The sequence below is a fragment of the Colius striatus genome, chromosome 17 (genome assembly GCF_028858725.1).
Source record: "Colius striatus isolate bColStr4 chromosome 17, bColStr4.1.hap1, whole genome shotgun sequence".
NCBI lineage: Eukaryota > Metazoa > Chordata > Aves > Coliiformes > Coliidae > Colius > Colius striatus.
Genome location: NC_084775.1, coordinates 2,443,937 through 2,471,307, shown reverse-complemented (window position 1 = coordinate 2,471,307; position 27,371 = coordinate 2,443,937). Strand labels below are relative to the sequence as shown.

Here is a 27,371-nt window from a genome sequence, read left to right as displayed (position 1 = left end):
GGGGGGATCGCGGGGGGGTTGCGGGGCCGGGCCGGGGCGGCGGCGGGAGCCTCGCGCGACGGGGGCGGGACCGGGAGGCGCCTCAGCCAATGGCGGCGGGGGGGCGGGACCGCAGCGGCGCCTCAGCCAATGGTGGCGGGGGGGCGGGACCGCAGCGGCGCGTCAGCCAATGGCGGCGGGGGGCGGGGCGGCAGCGCGGGCGCGCGGGCGGATCCGACGCGATCGCAGCCGACCCCAGCCCGGCCGAGCCGAGCCGCACCGAGCCGCGCCGGCCCTTGTTGTCTCGGTGCCGGCCGAGCCCCCGAGCGGCGGCAGCGGCGGGACGGGCGGGCGCGATGTCGCAGGACAACCTCCTCGGCATGGATGAGGGAGCGCTGCGGCGGCTGGTGAGTCCCCGCGCGGGCCGCGGCGCGCAGCGCTGCCCGCAGCCTTCCGTGGCTGCCGGGCTCCCGGGACGACGGATCCGAGTGAGCCCGGCCATGCCCCGGCGCCCCGTGCCCGGTGGATCCGAGTGAGCCCGGCCATGCCCCGGCGCCCCGTGCCCGGTGGATCCGAGTGAGCCCGGCCATGCCCCGGCTCCCCGTGCCCGGTGGGAAGGGGGCGGTGGGCGGCCGCGCCGGTCCGAGGCTGAGCGGTGGCGTGGGCCCGGCCAGTGGAGCTGCCACTGCCCCTCAGCCTGCGGGTGCTTGGGAGGCTGCTGTGCTTGGGGGGTCCCGGCCCGCAGAGCTGGCCTGGGCCGGAGTCCCGGGTGCCGATGAAGTCCATCGCGAGTCCCCGTCCCGCCCCGTGTGACTGCAGAGACCCCGACCCCGCTGCTTTGGCCGCGTTCGGCCCTTTGCTCGCAGCCGCGCTCGGGTTGTAGCGTCTGTCCCTTGGTTCCATCTCCTTGGCCTGCGGCTCCCGCCCGAGACGTTTCCTGCTGCCAGCCGCTCCCCGGTCAGCCCTCCCGGAGCGGGCAGCCGTCTGGCCCGGGGCTCTGCTCCCGCGCTGCCCGGGCTGCCTCGGTGCCCGCGGCTGCTGCCCAGCCCGTGTGCCCGCACGGCTGAGAGGCGGCTCTTGAAGCAACGACCCAGTCGCCTCGTTGCTCCGTTCGCCCCCCGGGAGTGAGCGCCGGAGCCCAGCCCGGGCCCCGTGGCTGATGGGGGATGAGTCCTTGTCCCGTCCGTGGGGCTCTGGGTGTTGAGCCCTGACCTGCTCAGACAGGGCTGTTGTGCCGGGAAGTCCTACAAAGTGCTGCCCAGCTTTGGTCCACTTTGGCCCGGCCCTGCCGGCTTCCATCCAGTCCCGGGTCACGGCAGGCTGGGGGCTCTCTGGCTGCCCCCGGGGCTGGGCGCGGGGTGTCCCGGGCCAGCGCCGGGGATGGTTTGCGGCAGGAAGCTGAGTCAGCCGGGAAGGCACGTCTGCGGGAACAGGAAAGGGTCGGGGTGCCGCGGGAAGCGGGAGCCGTGCCGTGCTGGGAGCAGGAGCCGGCGCGGAGGCTGTGCTGCCCTGCCAGAGCCTGCTGACGTGCCAGTCTCGGTCCGCTCCGGGTCGCCGTACACAGACCTGCGTGTTGCTGGCGGCCTGAGGAGCCTCCTGCCCCCCGTGGGGTGACACTGGGGCCAGTGCGGGGCTCCGGAGGCCTGGGGATGGGTGCTCTGGGTGGATTTCTCCCTGCCTTGCCGGTGCCCAGCTCTACCCTGTCCCAGCTGAGGTGTGTGGACTGAGGGGAGCAGTATGTGCTGGGTGTCGGGTCTGTGGGGTGGCCATGCCTCCAGCCAGCCTGGGGACGTGGATCTCAGCTGCGCAGCAAACACCACTTCTCGCTGCTGCCTCGGCTTTGCCTCGCTGGGGCTCTGCACCCCTAGACCTTGCGGCTCAGGTCTCTTTGTGCCTGTGCACGGGCTGGGGAAAGCCTGTGCTGAGCTGACGTGAGGTGGGGAAGGAATTATTTTTCTTTCTGGTTAGGTTTTGGCTCTGCTCAGCTGGAAGAGGATTAGCCCATATATGGGAAAACTGCCTCTCCCACCACTTCCTCCCTGCTCCTCTGCTCTAGCCAGCCCTCAGCTCTGCGCTGCTTCTCCTCCTCCTTTCTCACAGCAAGTGAGACCTTGGCAGTGGCGTGTGACGTCCCCGGGGGTCTTGGAAGAAGGAGGCTGGGAGGTGTGAGCAGGTCCCTGCATCCCACTCACCAGGACTGTGCCCACTGGGCTCAGAGCTGCCAGGGAGCCTCAGCTCCCCATCACCCTCCTCATTACCCCTTCCACAACTGGTACCCCAGTGCTGGTGAGGCCAGTGGGGGTGAACCTCTGGTGCAGCATGAAGGTGATCAAGGACCTGCAGGAGCCCAGGGAGTGTGGGTGCTGCTGCAGGGTGACCCTTAGCTTGATTTCTGGAGGCAGAGACTTAGTGAGTGCTTGGGCTGTGCTGAGCTCCAGGCTGTGGTTTGCTGGCCCTGGGCTGGGAAATGCTCCCTGCCTTTCCGGATCTCAGCCTGATTAATTACATAGTTAGGATGCAAATCCCCTTGCAGGCAGAGGTAGGGCAGGCTTGAGCTAGGGAAATCATGACCAGTAGGACTTCTGCTTACATCTACTGGCCTTTGGGAAAGGCTTCAGTGGCCCCAAGGAGTGTTGCATCCCTGCCACGTTTCTGCCACCCAGCTGTCCTTCCTGCTTTCCTCTGCCTCGGAGGCAGCCACGTTCTCCACGGTTCCCTCCAAAGGTAGTGAAGCTTGGGACTGTAGGAGGTGCTTGATGTGCCTGCCTCCTGTCCCCAGAGCAGTTTCCCTGTGATGGGGCTCCAGCCTCTCAAGTGCTCTCTGCTCAGCTTCTCCAGGGAGCTGGATGGATGCAGAGCTAATTATGGCCCAGCCAGAGGCACAGCCAGTCGTACTAGGGCTCTGAGCGCTGCTGTGCTTGGGCATCAGTGGGAAAGCAGCCCGTGGGTGCCTTGCCAGCTCCCTTTCCACAAAGCCACTTTGTGCGTGTGCTGAGGCGGCTGTTTGCTTGTAACCATTAATTTGCAGGGCTGGTGGGGCCTCGGCATGTGCTGATCCCTGGGCCTGCCCGTGCCAGCAGGGCTGGGCCCCTTGGCTCCAGCTGTGGTTTCTGGTGAGCTGCCCCTTGCCCCTGGCCACGGAGCCTCCAGAGCCACTCATTTGCCTCTGCCCAGCTCCCTGATGACATGGACTTGGGATGAGGCTCTTTATCCTGCTCAGCTGCCTTTTCTCCTGCGGGGAGAAGCCTTCTAGGTCCTGGGTGCAGGTCAGATCCCGGCTGGAGCCTCCTGGGCAGAGCAGGCCCTGGAGATGAAGGGCTGGTGCCACACAGCCCACAGTGCCAGGGTGCCCCCTGCCCTGGGGTGTGTGTGGCTGGTGTCCCATCATGTGGCTTCTGCTTCCCAGCACTCCTGGCTCCTGCAGCTGCCACTCTGACCCAGGTGCTGTGGCCAAGCCAAGCACCACTAGCAGCTTATCTAGGGAAGGGCCAGAGCCTTGGTCTCCCACTGTGAGGCAAAGGAGGGTCTTTCTGTCCCCAAGGCTCGTGCATGGCTCTGAGGAGAGCTGTGCTTACAATGGGGCTTCTGCCCTCAGACAATTTGGGTCAGAGCAGGCTCCATCACTCCCCCAGCCCCTCACTGCCACTCTGTGAACAGCTGGCTGGCCAAGGTGGCTGTCATCCCTGCTGGAGCAGCATGAGGGAAATCCCTGTCGTGGTGCCTTTGTCCTGACAGCAAATGTCTCTGCCTGCAGCAGCATCCCAGGGGTGCAGGCAGTGTCTGGGACAGGCAGGCAAAATGTGCAGGTGGGAAAGGGGAGGCCCATGTAGATAGAGGGGCTGGTTTCATCCCCAGCATCCCCCTACGCTCCCAGCTCAGTGGCTCTTGCTCTTCCCAGCTGCTTCCCTGCCCTTGTGACAATGGAGGTGCCAGCTCTGGATCAGCTGCTCAGGGAGCTGCAGGCCCCAGCTCCAGCCAGGAGGCAGAGGCTCGGGTGCAGCGTGGTGGGAGGGATGGCACTGCCAGCTGATGTTGTGGGGGCTGCCGGAGTGGAAGGGAGCACCCTGGCTTCAAGCAGCTGCCTGTGGTGTTGCACGTGTTTTCAGTGCCAGCATGACTGGGGGGACCTGCCCTGGGGATTGGTGGTTCTTGATCCTGGCTGCCGAGCATCCTGCCAGGGTCTTCCCACCTAGGGGGAGACAGTGCTCCCACCCAGGGCCAGCAGGGACTGGAGGGCCATAGCTTTGGCTGCCGGTGTGGTGGTACCTGGTGCCTGTGCAGGCTGGCTTCATTGGCATGGAAATACCCTCCTGTGGTCCCCAAGCCCAGGGAGGGCAAAGGCCGATGGCTCTGCAGGGGGCTGTGTGCAGGGTGGGTTTCTGTGTGCAGGCAGTGCCTCGAGGCCCTGGGTGCTGCTCAGCCTGGGCCCGGCTGAGGGACTGACCCCATGTTTCCGCTGCCTGAAGAGCCCGGATGGGTGGCCTGGCAGTGGCCCACAGGCCTGGGAGGGAGGGGACAGATGCTCTTGGCCTGTGGCTCAGCCACGGCTGCTCCCAGCATGCTGGGGCTTGACACTGACAGCAGCTGCTGTGGGTCACAGGGTTTGTTTTGAACGAGCTCCGTGGGAAATCAGCTCCTGGGTTCCCAGCACCAAGTCGGTCCTGATGTCCCACAGCAGGACAGTGGGAAGCCAGCAGCGCTGTGCCTGTCCTGGCTGGCCTTTCCCTGTGTGTCCAGCTGCTTCTGCACCCCCTCAGGATGGGGAAGGCTGTGCATGGCCCCCTCAAAAGCCTTGGGCTGATGGCAGCGCTGAACTGTGGGTCCGATCTGGAGGAGCAGAAGCAGGAACTGGCGAGTGGTGCTGAGTGTGCTGAGGAGCCCCCACGAGATATGTTCATGGGGGTGTTGTGGGGATTTGTGATTGTGCTTCCCACGGGCAGAGGGTTGGCCTTTGATTTAGGACAAATCCTGCTCACAGATTTGGCTCAGAGAACCATCCGCCATCCTCCAGCAGAGCGAGTGTGGGGAGAGCTGCAGAGGGGCTGGAGGGGTCCCCTCCTGGGTGGGCTGCTGTGACCCTCCCAGCCAGCACCTCCTGGGGGTCACAGGGGCAAGAGGAACAGGCTCTGTGTCATCCCCCGTGCCACTGGAGGGGCTGGTGGGCTGGTCCCTGTGCTGGTGACACGAGGGTGCAGGGAATCAACCGCTGAGGGGCTGCACCAGCTGCCAATGGGCATCTGTGAAACGGGCCCCGTCTCCTGGCCCCTCACGTGCCTGGAGACCTCGGTGCCTCCATGGCAGCCCCTCCTCACCACGGCTGCTCCCGGCACTCTGCACGGGGGAGGCTGTGCCCGCTGCCCACGGGGCCAGGCGGTGCCGGGCAGCCGGTGCCACACAGACGGCCCCATTGTGAGGCGCGTGGGCAGCGGGGCGCAGGCCGGGCCGCGGCTGGTGCTGAGCCCTGCGCCGTCACTCGCAGCTGGAGGCAACGCTGGACCTGGCCGAGCGCCGCCGCATCCGCTCAGCCATCAGGGAGCTGCAGAGGCAGGAGCTGGAGCGGGACGAGGAGGCCCTGGCATCCAAACGCTTCCGCACGGAGCGCGGCAGCCACCGGCACGACGACAAGGAGAACTGGCCGCGGTGAGTGCCGGCAGCCCGCCCGGCCCGGCCCGGCGCAGCCGTGGCTTCACCAGGTGTGGGTGGGTGCGAGGGTGGGAGCAGCCGAGTGGTGGCCCCGAATTCATCTGCTGCCCACGAGGGCACTTTGCTCCCACGCAGTCGTGGCAGCTCCCGGGTGGCCCCTCTCGCCCCTGCACAGGTCCCAGCGGCTGGAGGAGGAGCAGCAGACAGCGCTGGCTGCCCTGGCCCAGCAGCTCGAAACCATTACAGACGTGGAGGAGCTGACAAAAAGGGTGGGTGACCGTGTGCCGCGGTGACCGTGTGCCGCGGTGACCGTGTGCCGCGGTGACCGTGTGCCGCGGTGACCGTGCGCCATGGTGACTCTGCTCCTGTCCCGGGTCTTTCCCTCCTGCAGCTGCGGGCAGCGGGTGAGTACGAGGAGCGCAAGCTGATCCGAGCTGCCATCCGCAAGCTGCGGGCTGAGGAGATCGAAGGTGAGGCACTGTCCCTATGTCCCAGGGCTGTCACCCTGAAGAGCCTGGGACACACTCATCTGCTTCCTAAACCCCACCTTTACTGCCTCGCAGCTGCAGCCCTGGCTGGGAACGTGCAGAGCAGCCGGAGGAACAGCAGCGAGCCTCCTGCTGTGGCCGGGGATGCCAGAAGCAGATGGAGGGACACTGAAGTGCCGGTCCTGTCCGGAAGCGAGAAGAGCAGCCAAAGGGGCAATACTGAGTTGCCAGCCCTGTCTGGAATCGGGGAGAGCCATGGCGAGGGCAGTGCCGAAGCCCTGGCCACAGCCAGCGATGGTGAGAGCGGCCAGCAGGATGATGCAGAGCAGCCGGTGCTGGCTGGGCTGGAGGAGAGCAGCCATGGGGAAGCTGCCCAGGAGCAGCCTTCTGCCCAGGAGCCCAAAAGCTCAGTGGTGAGTGTGCAGGGTGCTGCTGGGGGGATAGGACCCTCGAAAACCTCCTTGCCCTTGCTATGCCAGCTCATCTAGGGCACAAACTCCTAGGCATGCCAGGCTCAGCCACCCGAGGGGCCTGGGACAAGGCAGAGCAGGGATCTGTGGACACAGAGTGTGCAGCTGGGCTGTGCCAGCCTGGCCCCAGCAGCAATGAGGGGCACCTTGGGCTTCCCCCTGAGGTTGCAGCCTGGGCACAAGTGCTGCAGGAGTTGGGTCTGCAGGGCCCCCAGGGTGCTGGGTGCTCCCTTCCCGCTGCAGCCATTGGAGACAACAGACATCCTTCCTGTGCCACCTGCCTGCACTAGTCCCCTCACACAGGCAGAAACCTTGAGTTTCCACCCCCTGTCCCCTTCCTGATGCTATTTGTTCCTGACAGCTCTCAGGGGGCTGGTGCTCACCATCCATGGTGGGGGCTGTCTGGCTGGGAGAAGGATGAGTTGCTGGGCAGGGCTGCGAGGAATGGGCACAAGCCTGGATTTCCTGTGGAGTGGCAGCAACCCCACAGGGGTCTGTGGCCCTCATGGCAGTAGGGAGTCCCTGCAGAGATGCCATATGGGGCTGCCCTTTGGGGAAGAGGGTGAGGAAGGGAGAAGCAGTGGTTATAAACTGAGTGGAAAGGCATGGGTCCCCCCATCTGCCACCATTCAGCTCCACTTCCCCCTACACCTACCCTGGGGCCATGGCAAGGGGCTGCAGTGGAGGCATGGCCTTGTGCCACCATTCAGCACCATCTGCCTTCTTCATCCACGTGTGCTGGTGACCCCAGTCCTGACTGAGCTGGGACTTGTCCCAAGCAGCCACCTCGGGGTATGGGCCCTTCTCTTGCCTCCCCGCACCCTGGAGTCAAGTCAGTACATGGAGCCCACAGTGCTCCTAAAGACACTGGCACAGCCAGGACTGGCACCCTGCTCCCTGGCTGGTGGCACCAGGACACCTTGGCCCTGCTCAGGCATGTCTCAGGGACACACTTCTTCCCTGCATATGATCCTGCACCCAGAGCATCTCATCATTTGCTGAACAGAGCTGCTGGTGCCACAGACCAGGGCAGGGTGATGCCAAACTGGATGCTCTCTGCCTCGGGGAGCCCTGATGTGTCTGGGCTGAGGGGCAGGAGGGGACAGGGGCACTGGGCAGGGGCCATCCTCTCCTCTCACTTCCATATGGGACAAGGCTGGTGTACTTGTGGCAGAGGCCACAGAGGGACTCAAGAGGCAGCTCCTGGCTCCGTGCCCTGGCGCTTACCAGTCCCACGCAGAGCCCCAGGGGTGTGCAGGGTTTGGCCCCGCTGCAGTACACACAGCATCCCCCTCCCTGCCTGATGAAGGCAGCAGGCTGTGGGGACGCTTGTCTCCTTGCCAGCCTTCTGCAGTGGCCCCTGGCAGCGGACAGGCAGGGACCTGGGTAGCACGGGAAGGGGCCATGGCACGTCCCTGGCTGGGTGACCTCGTCAGAGACTGGAGCAGGGCTGGTCCCACTCTCACCCCTGCTCTCTCCAGGCCCTCGAGCAAGGCGACACGGTGCACCAGGAGCATGTTCCAGCTGGACTGCTGGAGCTACACAGCAAACAGGCTGGAGACCCCCAGAAAGCCAGTGCCCAGGGTGAGTCCCTGAAAAAGGCCAGGAGCGGCGCCAGGGCTGCCGGGGCAGGAGGGTGGAGGGGGCAGTGTGGCACATGCCAACGGTGTGGGCAGGGGAGCCAGGAGGTGGCGAGGCTGCGGGCCTGGGGATGTCCCACAGGCAGCCGCACACTGCCCCCACCCAGAGCCTCTTCTTTCCCCTGCAGCTGTGGTCCCGGGCACCGTTGTGATCCTGGAGCTGCAGCCAGTCCCAGAGCCTGCTCCAGAGACCAAAGCTGGTGGTGAGGAGCCGGAGCAAGGCCGGCCGTGCATTGCAGGGGCTGCCCAGCCCAAGGGCCAGTACCAGGCAGCCTGGAAGGAAGAGAGCCCAGGCACCCTTGCCACTGCCCAGGAGCCTGTCGGGAGGCAAAGCCAGCAGCAGCCCCGAGGCCAGCCCGGTGCTGGCACCGTGGGCAGCCAGGTACGGAACTGGTAGCACAGGCTGGGGCCAGTGCTGCCCTGGGAGCCAGGGGCTGGCAGTCCTGTGGGTGAAGGCAGCTTCATGGTGGGGGGATGCGTGGGCCACCCATCCCAGCTGACCGCTCTGCCCTTCCCTCCTGGCAGCTCGGTGTGGGGGCGTGTGGCCGGGTGCCAGCTGGGCACGGGGAGCCGGCGGCTGGTAAGTGCAGCCCAGCGGGCAGGGAGCGCCGGGGCCACAGGCACTGCTGCCCCAGGGTCCCCATGGGCCCAGCCCCGCAGGGAAGGCGGCAGCCCTGGGGCCAGGACAGCCCGTGGGCGCCGGGGCAGCGGCGTGGCGGCGGGATGTGGCCAGGCCAGGCCCCAGCTGCAGAGCTGCCCCAGCCCCAGCTGGGTGCCGTGGGGTGCCGGGCAGGCTGTTTACCGGGAGGCAGCAGGGCCATGAAAGGGAATCGGTGCCGGCAGCAAATCCTGGCCTTTTGCATTCTTTGTCCCAATAAGGCTGTCCCTGCGCTGGCTGGCCCCAGCCCCTCCCGGGGTTGCACTCTGTGGCCCTGCCAGGGCCCAGCACCCTCCAGGTCCTCCACGCAGCCTCGAGGGACAGCACTGTCGGCAGCTGCCCTCTTCCTACTGCCGGGAAAACCATCCCCACAGCAGTGCTGGGAGGAAACGGGGAGGAAAACACAGAGAAAACCAAACCGAAACCCAGAAAGAAGCTCTCTGCCTCAAGAGATGCTGAGGGGTGGTGGGCTGCAGTGCAGCACAGCCCTGGGGCAGAGGGAGGGTTGCGGGACCCCTCGTCCCTTGCCTTGCCTGAGGGCTCGAGGCTGGGTGCTTGGGGAAAGGCTGAGTGACCCCCCACCAATGACTCCAGCCAGCCCCAGGCCAGAGCACTGCCCAGGCACTGCCTGGCTGCAGGGGGGCTGGGCCCCTCGCCTGAGGTGATGCTGGGCTGTCAGGGCCTGGCGAGCACAGGGCTGATCCTGAGCTCTCAGCAGAGACCCCTCACAGGGTACCGCTCACCACCCCACTGCGGCACGCGGAGCCACATCTCTGCCTTGCCCCCCTCCCCGATGTGGTGTGGCACACCAGGGTAGAGGCAGCTGCCAGGGCTTCAGGGCAGCCTGCGAGGGCTGGTACCTTTTGGCACTACGCTTTTGAGACTGGGGTAACAGGGAGAGGGACCCCAGGGTGCTGTGCTTCGTGGGGAGGGGAGGAGGGGCAGAGATGATAACAGCACCCTGTCCTGTCCTCACCCTCTGCTCCCTGTGTCCTGTTCCTTGCATCTCTGTCTTGCCCCTTCCCAAGCGGCAGCATCCACCCCGGCCACGGCAGGGACCCCGGCTCGCCTCAGCACTCACCGGTGGGCGCAGGTGCCAGCGGCAGGACGCACAGGTCAGGTCCCAGCGGCGGCTGCTCCGCTCTGCTGCCCGGCGGCAGGAGGCACCAGGGCACAGCCCGGGCGGGCACTGAGCCCCGCGCTGGCAGCGTGCTGCTGTCTGCCTGGGGCTGGCTGCTGCCTGCCCACCTGCTCTCCTGTCCCCTCTCAGCATCCATCCCCTCACACCCGTGTGCACAAAGTGCCAGCTCAGGCGGCACGGGGAGGGGGGATGAGAGGCTTTGGAGGGCTGCGGCTGCCCCGGGGCGAGCAGCCAGAGGGGTGGCACGAGTGGCGGGATGCGTGTGGGATGGCACACATCACGCGGGCCTCCCGCGGTGCTGCCGGTGCGTCAGGACACCGGAGCAGGGGGCCGGGCGGGCTGCGTGGCGCGGGGGGGCGGCCGCGTGCATGCATGGAGGGGGCACCCCGCGGGGCCGAGGAGGAGGGTGCAGCGTGGCGGGGGCACCCGCGCGTGGCTGCGGCCCCGCTGACACCCGTGCCTGTTCCCCACAGAGCCCCGTCCCGCCGCGCCCCCGCCGCGGGCCGCCTCGGTGCGGGAGCGCGCCCAGCGCTTCACCCCGGCGGGCGCGGGCTCGGGGCCGGCCCCCGGCGCGGGGGCGGGCGGGGGGGGGCGGGCCGGGCGCGGCCAATGGCAGCCGGGACCCCGCACGGCCCCGCCGGGCTCCGCTCAAAACGCGCGGGGCGGCGGCGGCGCAGAGCAGCGCCTGTCCCCGGCCCCCGGCCCCGGCCCGATCCCCGCCGGCCCCCGCCCCGGCCCCGGCCCCAGCCCCGGCCCCGGCGGCATGAAGACCTTCTTCACCATCGAGATCAAGGATGGGCGGGTGCAGCCCCTCGCGCCCCGCGTCGTGGCCGCCCCCGGCAGCCAGCGGGCAGGTGGGCACGGGGCAATGGGCAGGGCTGGGGAAGGCGGGTGATGCGGGCACATGGCATCCCCCCTGCAGACTGGGTGGGGGCGATGGGCAGAGGACAGCTGGTGTGATGACGAGCCGCTGAAGGTGGCAGTGCGGGCAGCTGGGCACTGTGGGGATTATGGGCGCAGTGGGCATTGCCTAGGGAGGTGGAACTGTGGGAGGTGGGTGCTGGCAGGGCTATGAGCACTGTGGGACTGCTCCTGGGAGGATGAAGTGCGTGGTTGGGCAGTGAAGCAAGTAAGTACCAGTGAGCAGCTGGGCATGGCCAGGGTGGTGGGCACCAGTGAGCAGGCAGATACCAGCAGGTGCGTGGTGATGGTCCAGGCAGGCGCTGACAGGACACAGCAGTAGTGGCATTTGGGTACTGGTGGCTCAGAGGCTGAGTACAGGCACTGCTAGGAGAACAGAGGCCATGGGCAGGATCATCTCTGTCAGCCCACACACTTTGGCAGAGATGCTCAGCCTGCTCAGGGCATCTCAGTACTCAGAGCCCATCCCCACCATCCTGCCTGGGGTCCTTTCTCACTCCCCTGCACTGTCCCCGTAGCCCTGCCCCATCCTCTGACCCACTCTCCCATGTTGCCCCTGCCGGTCTGGGGGAGTCTGTGCTGTCCTGCACTGTCCCATCCCTACTACTCGACCATGTGTGATCCGGCCCTGCCTCTGATCCAGCCCTGCCTGCAGACATGACCACCTTGGGATGCTCCAGGGGCCACCCTTGGGTCTTGGCTCCAGCTGGGACACGGCGGAAAGTGCCCTTCCTTGGAGAGGAGGATGAGCCAGGGTGGCAACGGGGGCCTGGCTTCACTGTCCCTTGGCTACCCTCAGAGCCCTTCCGCTGCGCCAGAGCTCAGTGCCCACTGCTAAGGCAGGATGCGTGCAGCAGCCAAGCAGCCTGGCCAAAGCCGTTCCCCAGGAGTGGGTCTGAGCCTGTCAGGCTGGGGCAAACGCCAAGTGCCTCTCGCTCCCCTTGCAGAGATGACTCTGGGGCTACGGAGCTCTCCCCTCCGCATCACCACCGTCCCCAGCAGCGTGGGCAGCGTCTGTAGCATCAGCAGTGTCAGCAGCAATGTCACCAAGGTGAGTGCCCCGAAGGGCTGGGTACTGTGGGGACGTGTCCTGCGGTCTCCTGTGCTTGGGGTGGGGAGCAGTGACCAAGGAGGGTGGGTTGGTGCTGGCAGCACAGTCTGGAGGTTCCGGCTGGGTTTGTTGTGGTTTTGTTTGTGAATTTGTGTGTGTTTTGTTTTGTTTCCTTTTGTTTACAAAGAGACCCTGGGGTCTATACATGGGCACACAGCTTCAGCCATGTGAGCCCCCTGGATCCTGCACTGCGCCACCATGGATGCAGACACCTGGGAGGTGGGGGAGAGCTGGGCTGGGAGCTCTATGTGTGTCTGCCTCTGTTTTAAACACCTTTTAGAGTGGCAGCAGCTCAGGAAAAAAAGCTCTTACCACCCACCGCTCTATTTTTCCCCCTGGGAATGGCCCCCGGCCATGGCACTGGGGAGGTGGCCAGAGGGTCCTCCCCAAGGGTCTCCAACCCACTCTGAAGCCATGGGCTGGGGTCCTGCCTCCTCTTGCTGTGCCAGCCCAAGGCAGCAGCAGAGCTCCATCCTGTCCTGGCCTGGGAGGGATTCTTGGGTGCGACTGGAAAAACAACCCACTGCAGACCCCTGTGGGGAGAAGCAGGGCTGGGGGCGAGCGAGACGCAGCCCAGCTGCGTGCACACGGGAGGCGGCGTGTGCGGCCCCTGCAGCGCTTTATCTGCTCCTGACCATCTAGGGAAGTGCGAGGCCCTCCTGGAGCTGCGCTGGCAGCACTGAGGGGCTGCCTGGCTCTCGGCATTCAGCACGCCTGGCTGCCCCTGACGCCATGGCAGCACCCGTGCCCGTGGCACCGTCAACTCAGCCCTCACTGGCTTGCTGGAGGTGGCACACAGGCAGGGCAGCATTCAGGTGCTGCCTGCAGCAGGTGCTGCTGCCCATGAGCAGTGCTCTGCCTGCTCTGCAGGGTCACTTCCCCACACTAATGCGCTTGGGCAGGCTCTGCCTGAGCCTCCCGTCAGCTCTCATTAAGGTATTAGCGGCACTGCTCGTGGGAGGGGGCTCAGGACTTGTCCCTGCCCAGTGGAATGCGGCCTCCAGGTGTGTTCCCAGTGGGCAGGAAGGAGGAGGAGGAGGTGGTGGCAGCCCTGCCAGGTAGGGCTTGTTTGGAGGGACCGTTGGGGAGCAAGGGTGTGGGGACAGTGGCTGCTGCTGTGTGTCTTCCTGTTGCGGGGGTGCCAGCTGTACCCAGTGAGCGGGGACCCGCTGCCCCCATGGCATCCGTCTGGCAGCAGGAGGGGAAAGGAGGCCCCTCACAGTCAGGGCTGGGGGCCAAGACCCTCGCACGGGTGCCAGCCTGGGGCTGGAGACACCGATGTGTTCTGGGGGATATCGGCCAGGAGCAGGAGGGCCCTCAGGTGAAAGGACGCAGGAGTGGTCCCTGCCCTGGAGCACACCAGAACGGCGAGGGGCTGGGGCTGATCCTTCCTGGGGGCTGTGCCCAACCTGCCGTGCAGCGCGGGTGCTGGCAGCCTCCCGGGGCAGAGGGGTCTCTCGGCAGAGCTCCCTCTCGCATAGCCACCTGGTCCCAGGCCTGGAAGTGCTGCCAAGTGTCAGCGCTTGCACCGACACCCCTGTGCAGGACCCCCGGGTGCTGCGACAAGAATAGCCCTGCGGGTGTGGAGCTGGGACGGCCTCCAGCCGGGGGTGGCGTCGGGGCCCCTATAAAGGGCAGGGGACAGCTGAGCGGGGCTCGCCGTGGCAACCGCCGGCACCAACGGGTCCGCCATGCCGGGGGTCAGCCTGGAGGGGCTGGAGCAGGCTGGGGCGGCCGAGCTGACGGAGCTGCGGCGGGAGCTGGGGGCTTTGCGGGGGGCGGTGGAGGGGCAGCTGGAGCAGGCACTGCGGCGGGTGCAGCCCCTGGTGCGGGCGCTGCGGGCGTTGGAGGAGGAACACCTGGAGCTGCGGGCAGAGCTGACCCGGCTGGGCCGGCGCCTCGACCTGATGGTGCTGCAGCTGGGGCTGCGGGAGCTCCCCGGGGAGGACCTCAGCGCTCTCTTTCTGGAAGCACAGGACCCTTGCGCCCACTTTGAGGGCACCGAGGAACCCGGCGGCCCCGTGGCCCACCCACCCGCTTTCTCCAGCACGCGCCAGCAAATGGTCCTGCAGCTCTCCCGGAACAGCGGCGGCGTGAGTGCGGGCGGCTGCCCCACGGCAGCGCCCGTCAGGGGCAGGAGGGAGGGAGGCGCTGGCCCGCGGGGCTCCTGGCGGCCCCAGGGGTGTCTGGAGCCAAGGCGAAGCCCCTGGCACGAGGCGGGACCACGGCTGTGGCACACAGGCAACTTGGTGTCGCCGGGACCTGCCGCGGTTTGGGCTCGCTGCCGCAGGGGCCGGAGGGCGCGCGTGTGCTCGGCGGTGCCGGCGGATGGGCCGGCTGTGGCAGCTGTCCCGGCCCCTCACGCGCAGCTGTGGCCAGGCACAGGTGGTGGCACCGCCGCGCAGCGTCACCTCCCACCGGCGGCTCTGCCGTGGGCCGGGGCCGGAGCCAGCAGGGCGCGGGATGGGGCCAGGTGTGTGCTGGGGCTGCTCCGGCCCCGTGCCGCTACCTCCTCTCTGCTGCCTCCGGGCCCTATTCCGGGCCTGGCCCGCTGCCTGCTGTGCATTGCTGGGGGGTCGTGCTGAAAGGGACTTGGCGTCCTAGCTTTGCTGTAGCGGGGCCGAGCTGGCCTAGATCCTGAGTGGGGGAGGCTCTTGATCTCCAGCACAAGCTCTTCTCTCCTCTAAGTCCCTTAATTCCCTGGAAATCCCTTGTACTGCTCACATCACACACTGGCCTTGCCAGCGCCTTGCTCGCTGCTGGGCCCCAGGCACTGCCCAGCCGGGAGCACTCGGGCAGCCCCTGCCTGCTGGAGAGCCTGTTAGCCTCTGCTGGGGAACGTTTCGGGGTGTTTTTTGCAGTCTGGGAGCAGGGCAGAGGTGGCCAGGCCCTCCTGGGGCAGGGGGTGCTTCAGGGGAATGCCGTGCTCCCCTGCCTGCCTCGGTCACTGCAGATGCCCGCAACATCCCCACCGAGCTGTGAGCTCTTACAACGCACTTTGCACATCTCTTCCAGGGCCCCCACTGCCTGTGGCACTGGGCAGGGGTTGGGGCGATGGGAGGCTTGGACCCCGAGCAGCACGGGCTGGGAGGGGTGACCGTGGTGGCAGAGGCTCAGTCGCTCTCCGGTGTCCTTGTAGATGGAGCCAGAGGCAGGGGAGCAGCAGCAAGCACCCAGGCTGGAGCCGGAGCTGCCCAACGGCATGGAGAAGGTGCAAGTGAGGAAGCTGGAGAAAAGGAGCAAGCTGAGTGTTGAGGAGCTAAACAGGATCGAGGATGAAGATGTTCTGGATAAGATGGTACCTCTTCCACTGCCAGGCTCCCTGAAGAAGGAGAGGGGACCCTGGGCTGGTGGCAGAGGGGCGATGCTGACTTCTGTCTCCTCCTGCAGCTGGATCAGACGACAGACTTTGAGGAGCGGCGGCTCATCCGAAACGCCATGCGGGAGCTGCGCCAGCGCAAGCGAGGTACCTCGGCATGGGGACAATGGGGCCAGCCAGCTGCGGTGAAGTAGGAGGGTGCTTTGGTTCTTCTTCTACACCCCTGGCTATGCCAGGCTAAGGACGGGGTCCTTCCCACAAGCTGGTTCTGGGCTGGCAGGGACCCTCAGTGTGGCGGGAGCCATGCCAACCCCCCCCACTTCTCGCTCCTGACACCATTTCCCACTCCCGTTTGCAGACCAGCGGGAGAAAGAACGGGAGCAGCGGCTGCAGGAAACGAGGAGCCAGGCTGCAGTGGGGAGGGCCAGCCGTGCCACAGAGACCACCACCACGCAGAGCGCCCAGCTGGCTGATGGCTCAGCACACAGAACTGTCACCAAGACCGAGCGCCTTGTCCAGTCGAGTATGGGCTGGGCTGGGGCTGTGGGGATGGTTTGCCCATGGCAGCCGGGTGCTGGCCCTTGCAGGAGCCCGCATGGAGGCTTTGTTGGTGCTCTGCTGCTGCAGCTGCTCTCTGCCACTCTCACTGCTTGTTCTGCGTCTGGCTTGACAGCACCGGGGCGGGGCAGTGGTTAAGGCTCAGTTTTGCTGCATCTCCTTTACCTCACCCAGAGCCTGCCTGGGCATCTCTAAGGGATCTGCTCTGGTGACTTCCCACCTGATCCTCCATCCGATCGAGTGGCAGGGGCCTTGTCCGCACCTCGGGCCAGTCTCCTGTCCCCTACACCTCTGCTCTCCCAGTCTCTGGGTGGCTGAAACTGGCAGTCGCTGCAGGGGGCTGATGGATGCTCCAGCTCCCCTCTCCTTCGCAATGGCCTCTTTGCCTGGGGAGCACGTGCCATCTGTGCCTGCTCTGCCTGCCAAATGCAGGGTGCTTGGCAGCAGTGGGTGTCTGTGGGTGCTGCTGCCCCAGCCTCAGTCGATCTCCTGTTGCCTTCTTTGCCCCTGCAGATGATGGCACCAAGACTTCTCGTACCACAACCATGGAGTCGAGTTATGTGAAGAGATCAGACAGTAAGACCTTCTTCTGCCCTTTTCTCTGCAGCATCCTCTGGGCATAAGCCCAGGGACATTGCTATGGCCAAGCCATCCCTGCCTGCAGTGTCGGCAGAGCCTCCCACCTGCCTGGCACCCTTTCTCTCACCTCCTGACCAAGGCCTGTCTTTTTCTTTGCAGATGGCAACAGCACATTTGTTCAAACCAAATCATCCTACAGCTCCTCTTCCAAGAAGACAGGCAGGTGAGGGATGGTGTCTCCCTGAAGCCATGCCCAAGTGGTCCCTGTCAGCTATCTGTTTGCACAAACTCTCGTATCCCTGTGTGGGGATGTCCCCAAAGCTTCCTGGTCTTTGGCACGTGCTCACTGTCTCCAGTGGTTCCTCCACGGGCATGGATATATGTTATCAAACAAGGACCTTGAGCCATTCCTCTTCTGTCTCGGGGACATGGAGTCCTGCAGAGGCCCAGGGCTGGCAGCAGACTGAGGCCACTGTGTGCCTTTTCCCATGCTGCCTGCAACCTCCTTAACTTTCGTGTGTGTGTCTCTCCCAGCATCTTTGACCGTGAAGATGAGAGCGCCTCGAGGCAGAGCAGCCTGGCCGCACTGGAGCGGCGCCAGGCCGAGAAGAAGAAGGAACTGATGAAAGCTCAGAGCCTGCCCAAGACCTCGGCCTCACAGGCTCGCAAGGCCATGATGGAGAAGCTGCAGAAGGAGGGCGGGAGGTGAGGCCGTGGCGGGGGTGGGCCGGGCGGGTGGGCGCCACAGGGGTAACACAGTGCGTGTTGTGCCACAGCTCGCCGGGCCCTGTGGCAGCGCGCGGCGCCGTGCAGCGCTCCTCCAGCTTCGGCGTGCCCAACGCCAACAGCATCAAGCAGATGTTGCTGGACTGGTGCAGAGCAAAGACCCGGGGCTACGAGGTGAGTGCTGCCTCCTCTCCCGGTCCCCGGGGCTTGGCCGCTCTGCCCCTCGATAACTCTCTCGCCCTCGCAGCACGTGGACATCCAGAACTTCTCGTCCAGCTGGAGCGATGGCATGGCCTTCTGCGCCCTGGTCCACAACTTCTTCCCTGAGGCATTTGACTACAGCCAACTGACGCCCCAGAACCGCCGCCACAACTTCGAGGTGGCCTTCTCCTCCGCAGAGTACGTAGCTCCTGTGCTGCGTCGTGGGCTCGGGTCGGGGCAGAGCTGCCCACTGCGCAGGGCCGGGGGGGACACTGTAAGGAAAGCGGTGGCTGCGTACACAGAGCCGCAAGAGGCCAGCACAGCCCAGTTTGGTGTGGCAAGGTTAGTCAGGGGAGTCTGGGCTTCCTGGGAGTGGGGCAGAGCACCCAAAGACAGGGCAGCAGCTCCCCCAGCCCGCCTGGCTGCAGGCAGTGCAGCCCATTGGGGGTGCAGCCCCTGGGAGCGGGGTTTGCCCGTGCCAGGTGCCTTCTCTCACAGTCATAGGGGCTCAAACACCGTTGCAGCTTTTCCAGTCTCTTCCCTTCCCCTTTTGCTTCTAGTTTTCCTGGGTGCTGAGAGGCGGGAGCGTGTCCAGCTGGAGGGCTGGCAGCCAGCCCCTCTCTCCTTCCTTCTGTCTCTCTCCCACCAACTCCTCCTCCCCTCCAGCACCCTGCCCAGAGGCAGGGACAGGCGGGTGAGGGTCCCATGCCGGCCGGTGCCCAGGGCGATGGCGTGAGTTGGGAGCTCCTGCGAGCTCCCCAGGTGCCACAGTGCTGTTTGGTGGAGTGAGAAGGGGGCCACGTGCCTGGCTCTTGGTACTCCTGCTAATGGACTTTTTGCCTTAATTGGGGAACCGGTGCGTGGACTTGAGAGAGCCATCGATCTCTCCGGCCTGGAAGCCAGGTGGCCTCTCGTCCTTCCTCCTCCTCCAGCTCTTGTGAGCGTCTTCTCCCGAGCTTCCTGCACCAGGGCTGTGCCATGCGGTTCCAAGCGGAGCTGGGCAGGAGGGCTGGGCCTGGCCCCTTCCCCTCCTCCCGGCGGGTCTATATAGGGGCTATATAGAGCGCTGCTCCGCTCTGGAACCCGCTCCCCGAGCACCCGGCGTGCCAGAACACCTCACTCCTCCTCTTCTGCCTCCATCTGTCCTTCCCTCTGGACCTCACGCCTCTCCACACCGCTCACCCGCCCTCCCTCTCCCTCGCTTTGTGCTCCCCCGAATCTCACTGAATGGCCTTGGCGTGGCGGTGCCCGGAGCCCTCCTGCCCCTGCATCGCACACCCCCAGAGCATGTGAGAGCAGAGCAGCATCTGCCTGGGGGAGGGACGGGAACTGCATTGATCCGTGTCTCTTGTTTTCTCTCTTTCTCCCCTCCCCGACTGGGCTGCGGTCACTGGCTTGCCCCTCTCTCTCCCTGCCCCCAGGAAGCACGCGGACTGTCCGCAGTTGCTGGACGTGGAGGACATGGTCCGGATGCGCGAGCCGGATTGGAAGTGTGTGTACACATACATTCAGGAATTCTATCGCTGCCTGGTCCAGAAGGGGCTGGTAAAAACCAAAAAGTCGTAGCCCATTTCACCCCCCCGGGAGCGATGGTGAGAACCTTCCCCTCCGAATACCTGCCCCGGCCCCACCGCTGCCGCTGGTGCTGGAGCGTGGGGACAAGGCTGGGGGATGCTGCTGGGCGAGGGGCGAGTCCTGGAAGTGTCAGCCGGCGGGACCCAGCTGTGGCCCGGAGAGGGGTGGAGGTGGCCAGCTGGCCTCTGGCCTTCCACAGTGGCACTCGTGGGGATTTGGGGAGGGGGCCGACTGTGTCACCCTGGTAGCTTTTGGCTCTCCAGCCACGGGGATGGCACTGGCAGGAACACAGCTGCCACGGCTCTTCCCCCCACGCCGTGGGCTGAGCCTGACCCAGGGCATGGGCTGTGGGGATGCAGCCCTGGGTGCTCTGCAGCAGCAGGAGCCTAGGCAGTGCTGCCTAGGTCTGGGTGACCCCCCCCAGGATGCTGCAGCATGGCCCGGAGGCACCGGCCGCCTCCTTCCCCTGCCCCGGGGTGTGCTGAGGCTGTTGCCTGGGTCTGGGGGGGCTGCAGCCGCTGCTGGAGGCCGGGCCCTGCCCATGCCCTGCCCACAAGGTGCTGCCTGCTCATATATGGGCACGTCGGGAGCCTGGAAAGTGTGACTCAAGGCCTGGGACCTGCCTTGTCTTGCAGTGTTTGTGCCTGTCTTCAGGGGCATCCCAGCTGCCAGGAGCCGCTGCTGCCCCGGGCTCCACGTGGCACCGGCACAGCGGGGCCCAAACAATGGCTTTATAAGGGCAGAGCCTTGCACTGAAGGTGCTCCGCCATCGCCCCCTGAGCCCAGCCAGCAGGGCCAAGGGGCCTCTGGAGCTCAGGCAAGGGCTTTCCCAAGGCCCTGAGCACAGGCTCCCCGCCTCCCCAGGGTGGTCACACCAGGAGGCGGGGCTGGGGGGAACAGGCTCTGGGCTGCACAGCTCCAGTGCAGGAGAGCTGGCCGGTGCAGGAGAGCTGGCCGGTGCAGGGCTGGCTGGGGGGGCTGTGCTGAGGGGCCGAGGCAGCAGCGTGGTTACTGCGCCATGGGGTGATGGCAATCGGGACTTGTGGGGGTGTTGTGGTGGTGGATGGCAGCTTGGGGTTCTGCCCCTGCTTGTGCTCAGAGCTGCATCAGGGCAGAGCCCCTGCCCAAGGGCAGCCCCAGGGCCAGAGCAGCTGCTGCAGGAGTGGGGGCTGCCATGTTGCTCCAAGCAGACCCTGGATGCCAGTGCAGCCCCTGCCCTGAGTGCTCGTGGCTACACCAGCTGTTAGCAGCAGCAGCCTGAGGTGCAGGGACCCAGGCAGGGCTGGGAGAGGGGAGGGCAGCAGTGGCAGGGTTGCTTCTGTGCCCCCTCACCAGCTCCCAGCAGGAAAATTAGAGGGAGGAGGTGGCCAGTTCCCCTCTGTGCCCTGCCTGGCTATCACAGTGACTGCTCCCTGGCTGTCCAGGGATCCCAAGGCTGGGGAGACAGCAGCCCAGGATGCTGGGTGAGTGGTATGGGCAGAGCGAGGGCAGGGCTGCCACCCCCCTGAAGGGGTGATGGCAGAGCCCAGAGGCTGCAGGGATAGGGGGACACCAGACCTGCCCTGCCAGGGACCCCAAGGTTGACAGCTGCTGGAGGATGGCCCTGGACAGACACCAGCATTGCACCAGAGCCCAGGCTAGGAGAGGGTAGGCACAGGCCAGTGCTGAGCTGGTTAAAGCTCAGCACCAGTGGTGCTGTGCTGTGCCTGGGGCAAGCAGTGCCCCAGACTCTGGTCCAGGACAAGAGTGGGAACTGGGCTGGAAGAGCTGCGAGGAGAGCAGGGCCAGGGCTGATGGCAGGAGCGATGGGCAGCGCGTGCCCAGGGCCTGTCCACAGACCAGCCAGTGGGGTTTGGGGTAGAGGCACAGCACAGACACGCGCAGACTAACGAGTCTCTCCCTGTGACGCACCAGCATCATCTGGAGGAGGAGGAGGGTGGGCACAGCCTGGGCACGAAGCCACTGCCAGCACCATGAGAGTGCACGGCTGGCACGGCAGCACGTGCTTTCCTCAGTGCCACGAGCAGCAGGAGCGTGGGCAGGGCGGGTGGGCAGCGGCTGCGCAGGGCTGAGGGCAGCGGTGCCCGGCCGCAGCAGCGGGGGTTCCCCTGCAGCCCCCGCCCGGGGCCGCGCTCAGGGCTGCGTCTCCGCAGGACGCTGGTGGACTGCGTGCCGCTGGTGGAGGTGGAAGACATGATGATCATGGGGAAGAAGCCGGACTCCAAGTGTGTCTTCACCTACGTGCAGTCCCTCTACAATCACCTGCGTCGCCACGAGTTGCGCATGCGGCAGAAAGAGTGCTAGAGCCTGCCCTGCCCCCCGCCCAGCCCTGCCCGCGGGGCTGCCAGCGGCCGCCAGCGCTGCCCAGCACGGCCCGGCGGGGGCGAGGACCGGCATCGGGGGCTCTGCCACACGGGCAGCCCCACGTCTCTGCCTGGCTGCGGCTCCCGCTGCCCCGGCTGGGCAGGCACTGCCAGGGCTGCTCCCGGCTTGGCTTGGCTCCTGCCCTCAGCGTGTTAACTTATTTGTTCTCCAGGAGTCGTTTGTCCCGAGGGCTGCAGCCCTGGGGAGGCCCGGGCACGGCTGTGACGGGGGGATCGGCGGCTGGAGTTGGGTCGTGCAACCCAGCCTGAGTCACAGCGCAGCCCCCAGGCAGCGCAGCCACGAGCGGTTCTCCTTGCCCCCCCCCCGAGGAAGCCCCTCTGCCCACTACAGGCCCTGCTTGGTGCCACCTCCCTGGGGACAGCTCCACGGCTGTGCTGACACCCTGCTTCCCACCGCACACGTGCACCCTGGGGCACTTCCACACGGGGAGGGGCTGAGGCGCCCATGTGATGAGGAGCAGGCAGGGAGGTGAGGGGTCCCAGGGGAGCAAGGGGCCCGAGGAGGGAGCTGGGACAGCAGCCCCTGCTCTGCTCCCCAGCTCAGGGCACCATGTGCTCAGCGCCGCTTGCCTCTCCATCACTGTCTCTACACCCGCGTTGACACGTGTACCAACACCAGCCAGACAATAAAGGGTTATTCTCTAGGGTGATGCCTCTGCATTGGGTCCTTCTCCTCAGCTGTTGCTGCTTCATGCCACCGGTGCAGAGCACACCCCAGCACCCAGAACAGCGTGGGCAGTCCCGTCCACCCCTGGGCCTCTCTGCCTGCAGGCCTGCTGCTCGCCTGGCCCAGGGGGAGATCTCGGGCACGTGCTGCTCCTCCTGCTCAGGAATGATGCCCAGAGCCCAGGAGCACCATCAGCATCCCTCCCTGAGGGCTGTCGATTCCCAGCCCCTTGCTGCTCCCGGGCCTGGCACCAGAAAAAGGCCCCACACCGTCAGCCTTTGGCTCAGCGCTGGGTGACGCACTTGGTCCTGCACCCACATCCTGTGCTCTGGGAGAGCAGCTCATCCCGAGCCGTGGTGCCGGAGACAAGGTGCCACAGCTGGTCCGTGGGATGGTTTGTCAGCTACCTGGTGGTGGCTGTGACCCTGCTGTCCCCTCCCACCTCTGCAAGTGGCTCTGGGGACCCCAGCTCTTCCCAGCACCCAGGACAGAGCAGGGCATCATGTGTCCTACCAAACCCTCCCTGGAAAAATGACACAGTGCAGTTGTTTGTACACAAAAGCTTTACTGGGGGCTCGATAGTAGACAACTCTGCTGGGGTGTAAAGTCATAGGGCCCTGGGGCAGCTCTCCCACCTCTGGGACTCAGTACATCTACCCTCAGCACCTGGGGCTTTCTGCTGAGGGTTTCATCCTGTCCCATGCAGGTAGGATACCACTGCCCAGCAACAATAGTCACCTAAACCTCGGGGCACAGTGAGAGAGCACAAAAGAGCACTGCCCCAACTGGCCAGAGGTGCCAGGCCGCAGAGGAGAGGAGGCAACAACAGGCACATAGGACCTCTGGGATGTCTCCAACGCCCTGGAATCCCCTACTCAAGGCTGGAACTGCTCAGGGCACCCTCAGGGGAGAGGCTACACAGCACCGAGCAAATAAGCAGGGAGCACCTTCATCACCCCATGGCACCATCCCCAGCTGCTGTCATGCCCCTGTCCCTGCACACTGGTAACTGGCTGCTGAACCCTCTCCCAAGCATGGCACCCCTCACTACAGGTCTGGGTGTTCCCCTTCGTCATGTTCGTGTGGGGTCTTGCCATCAGCAGCAGGAGCCTGAGGGGGCGGCCGGGTAGGCAGAGGCCTGGCAGGGGCAGACTGGAACTGCTCAGGCACAGGGGCATCAGGGGTCTCCTTGCGGTAGAAGCCCAGCTCCTGCACCAGCTGGTTGATCTCCTCCCGGGTCATGTCGCTCAGGGGGATTCTCTGCACACAGACAAGGATTGCAGACTGGCACCTGTGGGGCACAGCCCAGGCCAGAGCCTGCTGGGGCAGCTGGTGCTATGCTGCCCACTCACCTCTAGCTCCTCATATCGATGGCTGAGGAGCACAAGCTCAGGGTCAGCACCAGGCAAGTGTTTCATTTCCAGGTTATGGCTGAGCAGTGTGTTAAGGAGCAGAGAGTACTGGGCAGACCCATGCAGGCTCCCCATCCCATCCCATCCCATCCCATCCCATCCCATCCCATCCCATCCCATCCCATCCTATCCCATCCCCTGCTGCATCTCATTCCCATCCATTCCCACCCTCCATCCTCCAACTCATCCCATCCCGCCCCGTCCTATTCCATCTCCCAATCATCTTACCCTCCACCCCTCATCCAATCGCATCCTCCAGCTCAGTCCAGCCCGTCCTCCGTCCCACCCCTCCCCTCCTCCACGCCCTTCCATCCCTCATCCGCCCTCACCCCGTCCTCCATTGCATCCCGTCCCGCCCTCTATCCCATCCCGTCCCGTCCCATCCCGTGTCCGTGTCCCCGTCCCGCCGCCTGCAGGGTGCCGAGCAGAGGCGGCCGAGCGGAGCTGCGGCGGGTACTAGAGGGGGATGTCCTGCGTGACAAACGCCTTCACCTGCGGGCAGAGCGGCCGGGCCCGGCTCAGCACAGCGACCGGGCGGCCCCGGCCCCCGCCCCGCCCGGCGGCACTTACCTCCCTCAGCCGGTTCAGCCGTCACCCGCCGCAGGTCTGCGGGAACAGACACGGGTCACCGCCGCCCGCCCCGCCGAGCCCGGCCACCGCCGCCCGCCCCCCGCGCTCACCTCCACCTTGCCCCGGGCCAGGCGCTGCAGCTCGGCCTCACGGAGCCGGGGCGGCCCGGGGCCGCTCCCCGCCGCCGGCAGCGCCAGCCAGAGCGGCAGCGCCAGCCAGAGCGGCAGCGCCCGCAGCATCCCGCCGCCACGTCACGGCCGCCGCCGCGGGGACGCGCATGCCCGGGGACGCGCATGCCCGGGGCGAGCAGCCGCAGCGCGAGCCTGAACGCGCCGGGCGCTCGCGCACCACGAGCACGCGCGCCGCGAGCATCCGCACGGCGGGGAGGGCACGAGCCCCCCTTCGCACTGCCCCCGCGCACAGCCCCGCAGCACGCGTACCACCAACACCCACCGCAAACACAGCCACGCCACAGACGTGCACGTCACACAGCAAAGACGTGCCCGCGCGCACACGGGCACTCCACGGACTGCAAACACCCTCCCCCGGCGAGCCGTGACAGTAAACACCGACTGCAGGCCCCACACACGCTTCCAGTCCTCCCCCCGCCAACGGACATCCGGGTTGCAAACACGAACACAAGCTGAAACGCGGGTCGGGGGGAGCATATGCACAGTGGGGCCTGTTGTGCACGCACAATGGCACACGGATATGTGCAGTCCACATACCACAGTGCACAGATGCAACTGCACACACAGTCACAAACAGGCAAGGAGAGCTGCTCAGAACTACACCCCCACAGCTGTTCACAGCATATCCACACCTGGACACATCAGCATCCGCAGCAGTGCACAGAAACACAAGTGCATGTGCACACACACAAAGCTCTATGCTGCATGCACATGCACTGCACACCCCAACTGCATACACACACACACTGCACACACAGCTGCATGCACACACTGCACACCCAGCTGCACACACACATACACACACATACACTGCACACGCAGCTGCACACACACACACACTGCACACCCAGCTGCATGCACACTGCACACCCAGCTGCACACACACACTGCACACCCCAACTGCATGCACACACACACTGCACACGCAGCTGCACACACACACACACTGCACACGCAGCTGCACACACACACACACACACACACACTGCACACGCAGCTGCACACACACACACACACACTGCACACCCAGCTGCACACACACACTGCACACCCCAACTGCATGCACACACACACTGCACACGCAGCTGCACACACACACACACTGCACACGCAGCTGCACACACACACACACACTGCACACGCAGCTGCACACACACACTGCACACCCCAACTGCATGCATACACACACTGCACACCCAGCTGCACACACACACACACACTGCACACCCAGCTGCACACACACACCCACATTGCACACCCAGCTGCACACACATACACACACTGCACACCCAGCTGCACACACACACTGCACACCATCTGCATGCACACACAACTCAGCACACATATGTCTGTGTACATACAAAGTGTGCAACCCATCAACACACATCACACACACAGCTGCACACAAACACCCGCACCATGCACATCACTTAGAGCAACCTCAAGCTGGAGGTTGGAGGCAGCTCTGGGATCCATCCGGTCCAAGCCCTTGCTCAGGCAGAGCCACTCTGAACTGATTGCTCAGGACCATCGCCTGGAATATCTCCAAGGATGGAGACTGAACAGTGTCCCTGGGCAGCTTGTGCCAAGGCTTCATCACCCTCACATGGGAAAAGTGTTTCCTGATGTTCAGAGGGAACCTCTTGTATTCCAGTTTGTGCCCATTGCCACTGGTCCTGCCACTGGGCACTCCTGGGAAGAGCTGGGCTCCATCCTCTTGGCACCCTCCCTGCAGGTACTTATATACATTGTTAAGATCCTCTTGAGCTCCCTCTGCTCAAGCTGGACAATTCCAGACTCTCCCAGTCCCTCTGGTACTGAAAATCATAACCAAGAAAACTCTTCAAACCAAATGCAAGTTTAGAAAGCTGACACTGGTTTATTGCAGTGCTAGGTGTGCGGAGGAACTCTCCTCCTAATATGCACCCCAGGTGACAAAAGCACACTCGTGATCTCCAGAAAGAAAAGGAACATTCCTATCAATCTAATGCGTTCACTCCTACGGTGGGAAACTGCCTCTGCACAAGGGTACTGAATGTGGGGAAAAGTCTCTGATGGTTGTTTTGAGGCAGACTTTAACTCAGTTTGCCCATATATAGTCACAACTTGGCAGTTTCAGCCTTTGCAACTCTGTCAGCAGAACCAGGGTGCTCAGTACTGACTGGCAGGCAAATGGCCCTTTAGCACCCAGACTTTGCTCGTCTTGTTTGTGCAAAGTTTACACCAAGGGGATTTTTTCTTCCCTTCTCCATATACTGAACACACAAAGGGAGTCTGTTGTTTGTGAAGATTTGCTCATCTGTCAAAAAAAGTCTGTTCTTCCATTCTTGGTATCTTTAGTATCTACTCCTCGTGTGAAAGATGCTCCAGTCCATCATCTTTCTGGGTCCTTCGTTGTGTTGAGAGTTAACTCAGAAATACACTGTATGTTGTTGAAGGTTAAATGTGAAGTGACTTGTGGAACAACAGCTTCCTTGTCTGCTCTGTGCAAGATGTTATGTTTAATGAACAGTAATCACAAAGTATGTCATTACTATCCTCTAACCATGGACACTGAAATAATTAGGCTTAGAGAAAACAGAGATAGTTAATTGAGATGGTTTAATGATACTTTGGCAAGAAAAACTTGACATGCTTGGCAAGAAAATGTGGAGAAAAAATGAGGGGGCATGGACATGGATCCCAGGGTATAATGCTAGGCCTGTTGGGGCAAGGCAGCCTGGGCTCTAGTTATATGGATTTGATGCACAATCAAGACCAGAGTCAGAGCCATGGTTAAAGCAGTTGCTGTCACGCAGACACCAGGCCGCTTTCTGCTCCCTCAAGGTCCGACTGTTTTCAGCTAAAAGTGGAAAACAACTTCGGGGAAAAACAAGATGGGAAAATGTGAGGGAGCTTGCTTATGGCAGAAACCGCAAGTAGGATGAACATGAGAATGTAATCTATTAGCTGCTGTTGCTGAGCTGGCTTTGAAGCTGCTGTGTATATAAGTTAGAGCCTGCTCTCAATAAAGTGAAGAAGATTTCTGCTATCACTCACATTGAGTAGGACTGATTTCTTCCCACCCAGCTGATAATTGGACCCTGGGTTGATTGTCGCATGAAGTAGGCTTGGAGCTGGTTTTCTTTTTCAGGCTGC

General features: G+C 64.4%; 2 protein-coding genes across 2 annotated transcripts; one reads left to right on the top strand and one right to left on the bottom strand.

Annotated features, from left to right (window-relative positions):
• The first annotated feature begins 247 nt into the window (after positions 1-247).
• Positions 248-22,038, top strand: SMTN (smoothelin). The gene is made up of 21 exons (XM_062009595.1): positions 248-386; positions 5,459-5,619; positions 5,798-5,891; positions 6,014-6,092; positions 6,186-6,523; positions 8,062-8,164; positions 8,349-8,602; positions 8,746-8,800; positions 9,907-9,993; positions 10,493-10,873; positions 11,888-11,991; positions 14,028-14,144; positions 15,191-15,349; positions 15,442-15,517; positions 15,729-15,893; positions 16,442-16,504; positions 16,667-16,730; positions 17,042-17,212; positions 17,284-17,407; positions 17,481-17,632; positions 21,163-22,038. The coding sequence occupies exons 1-21, from the start codon at positions 336-338 to the stop codon at positions 21,311-21,313; spliced, it is 2,949 nt and encodes a 982-aa protein (XP_061865579.1). The 5' UTR covers positions 248-335; the 3' UTR covers positions 21,314-22,038.
• A 567-nt stretch (positions 22,039-22,605) lies between these two features.
• On the bottom strand, positions 22,606-24,289 carry SELENOM (selenoprotein M). Its single transcript, XM_062010079.1, has 5 exons — positions 24,153-24,289; positions 24,043-24,078; positions 23,930-23,964; positions 23,413-23,491; positions 22,606-23,320 (listed from the first exon to the last, which is right to left on the bottom strand). The coding sequence occupies exons 1-5, from the start codon at positions 24,279-24,281 to the stop codon at positions 23,108-23,110; spliced, it is 492 nt and encodes a 163-aa protein (XP_061866063.1). The 5' UTR covers positions 24,282-24,289; the 3' UTR covers positions 22,606-23,107.
• Between the last annotated feature and the right edge of the window lie 3,082 nt (positions 24,290-27,371).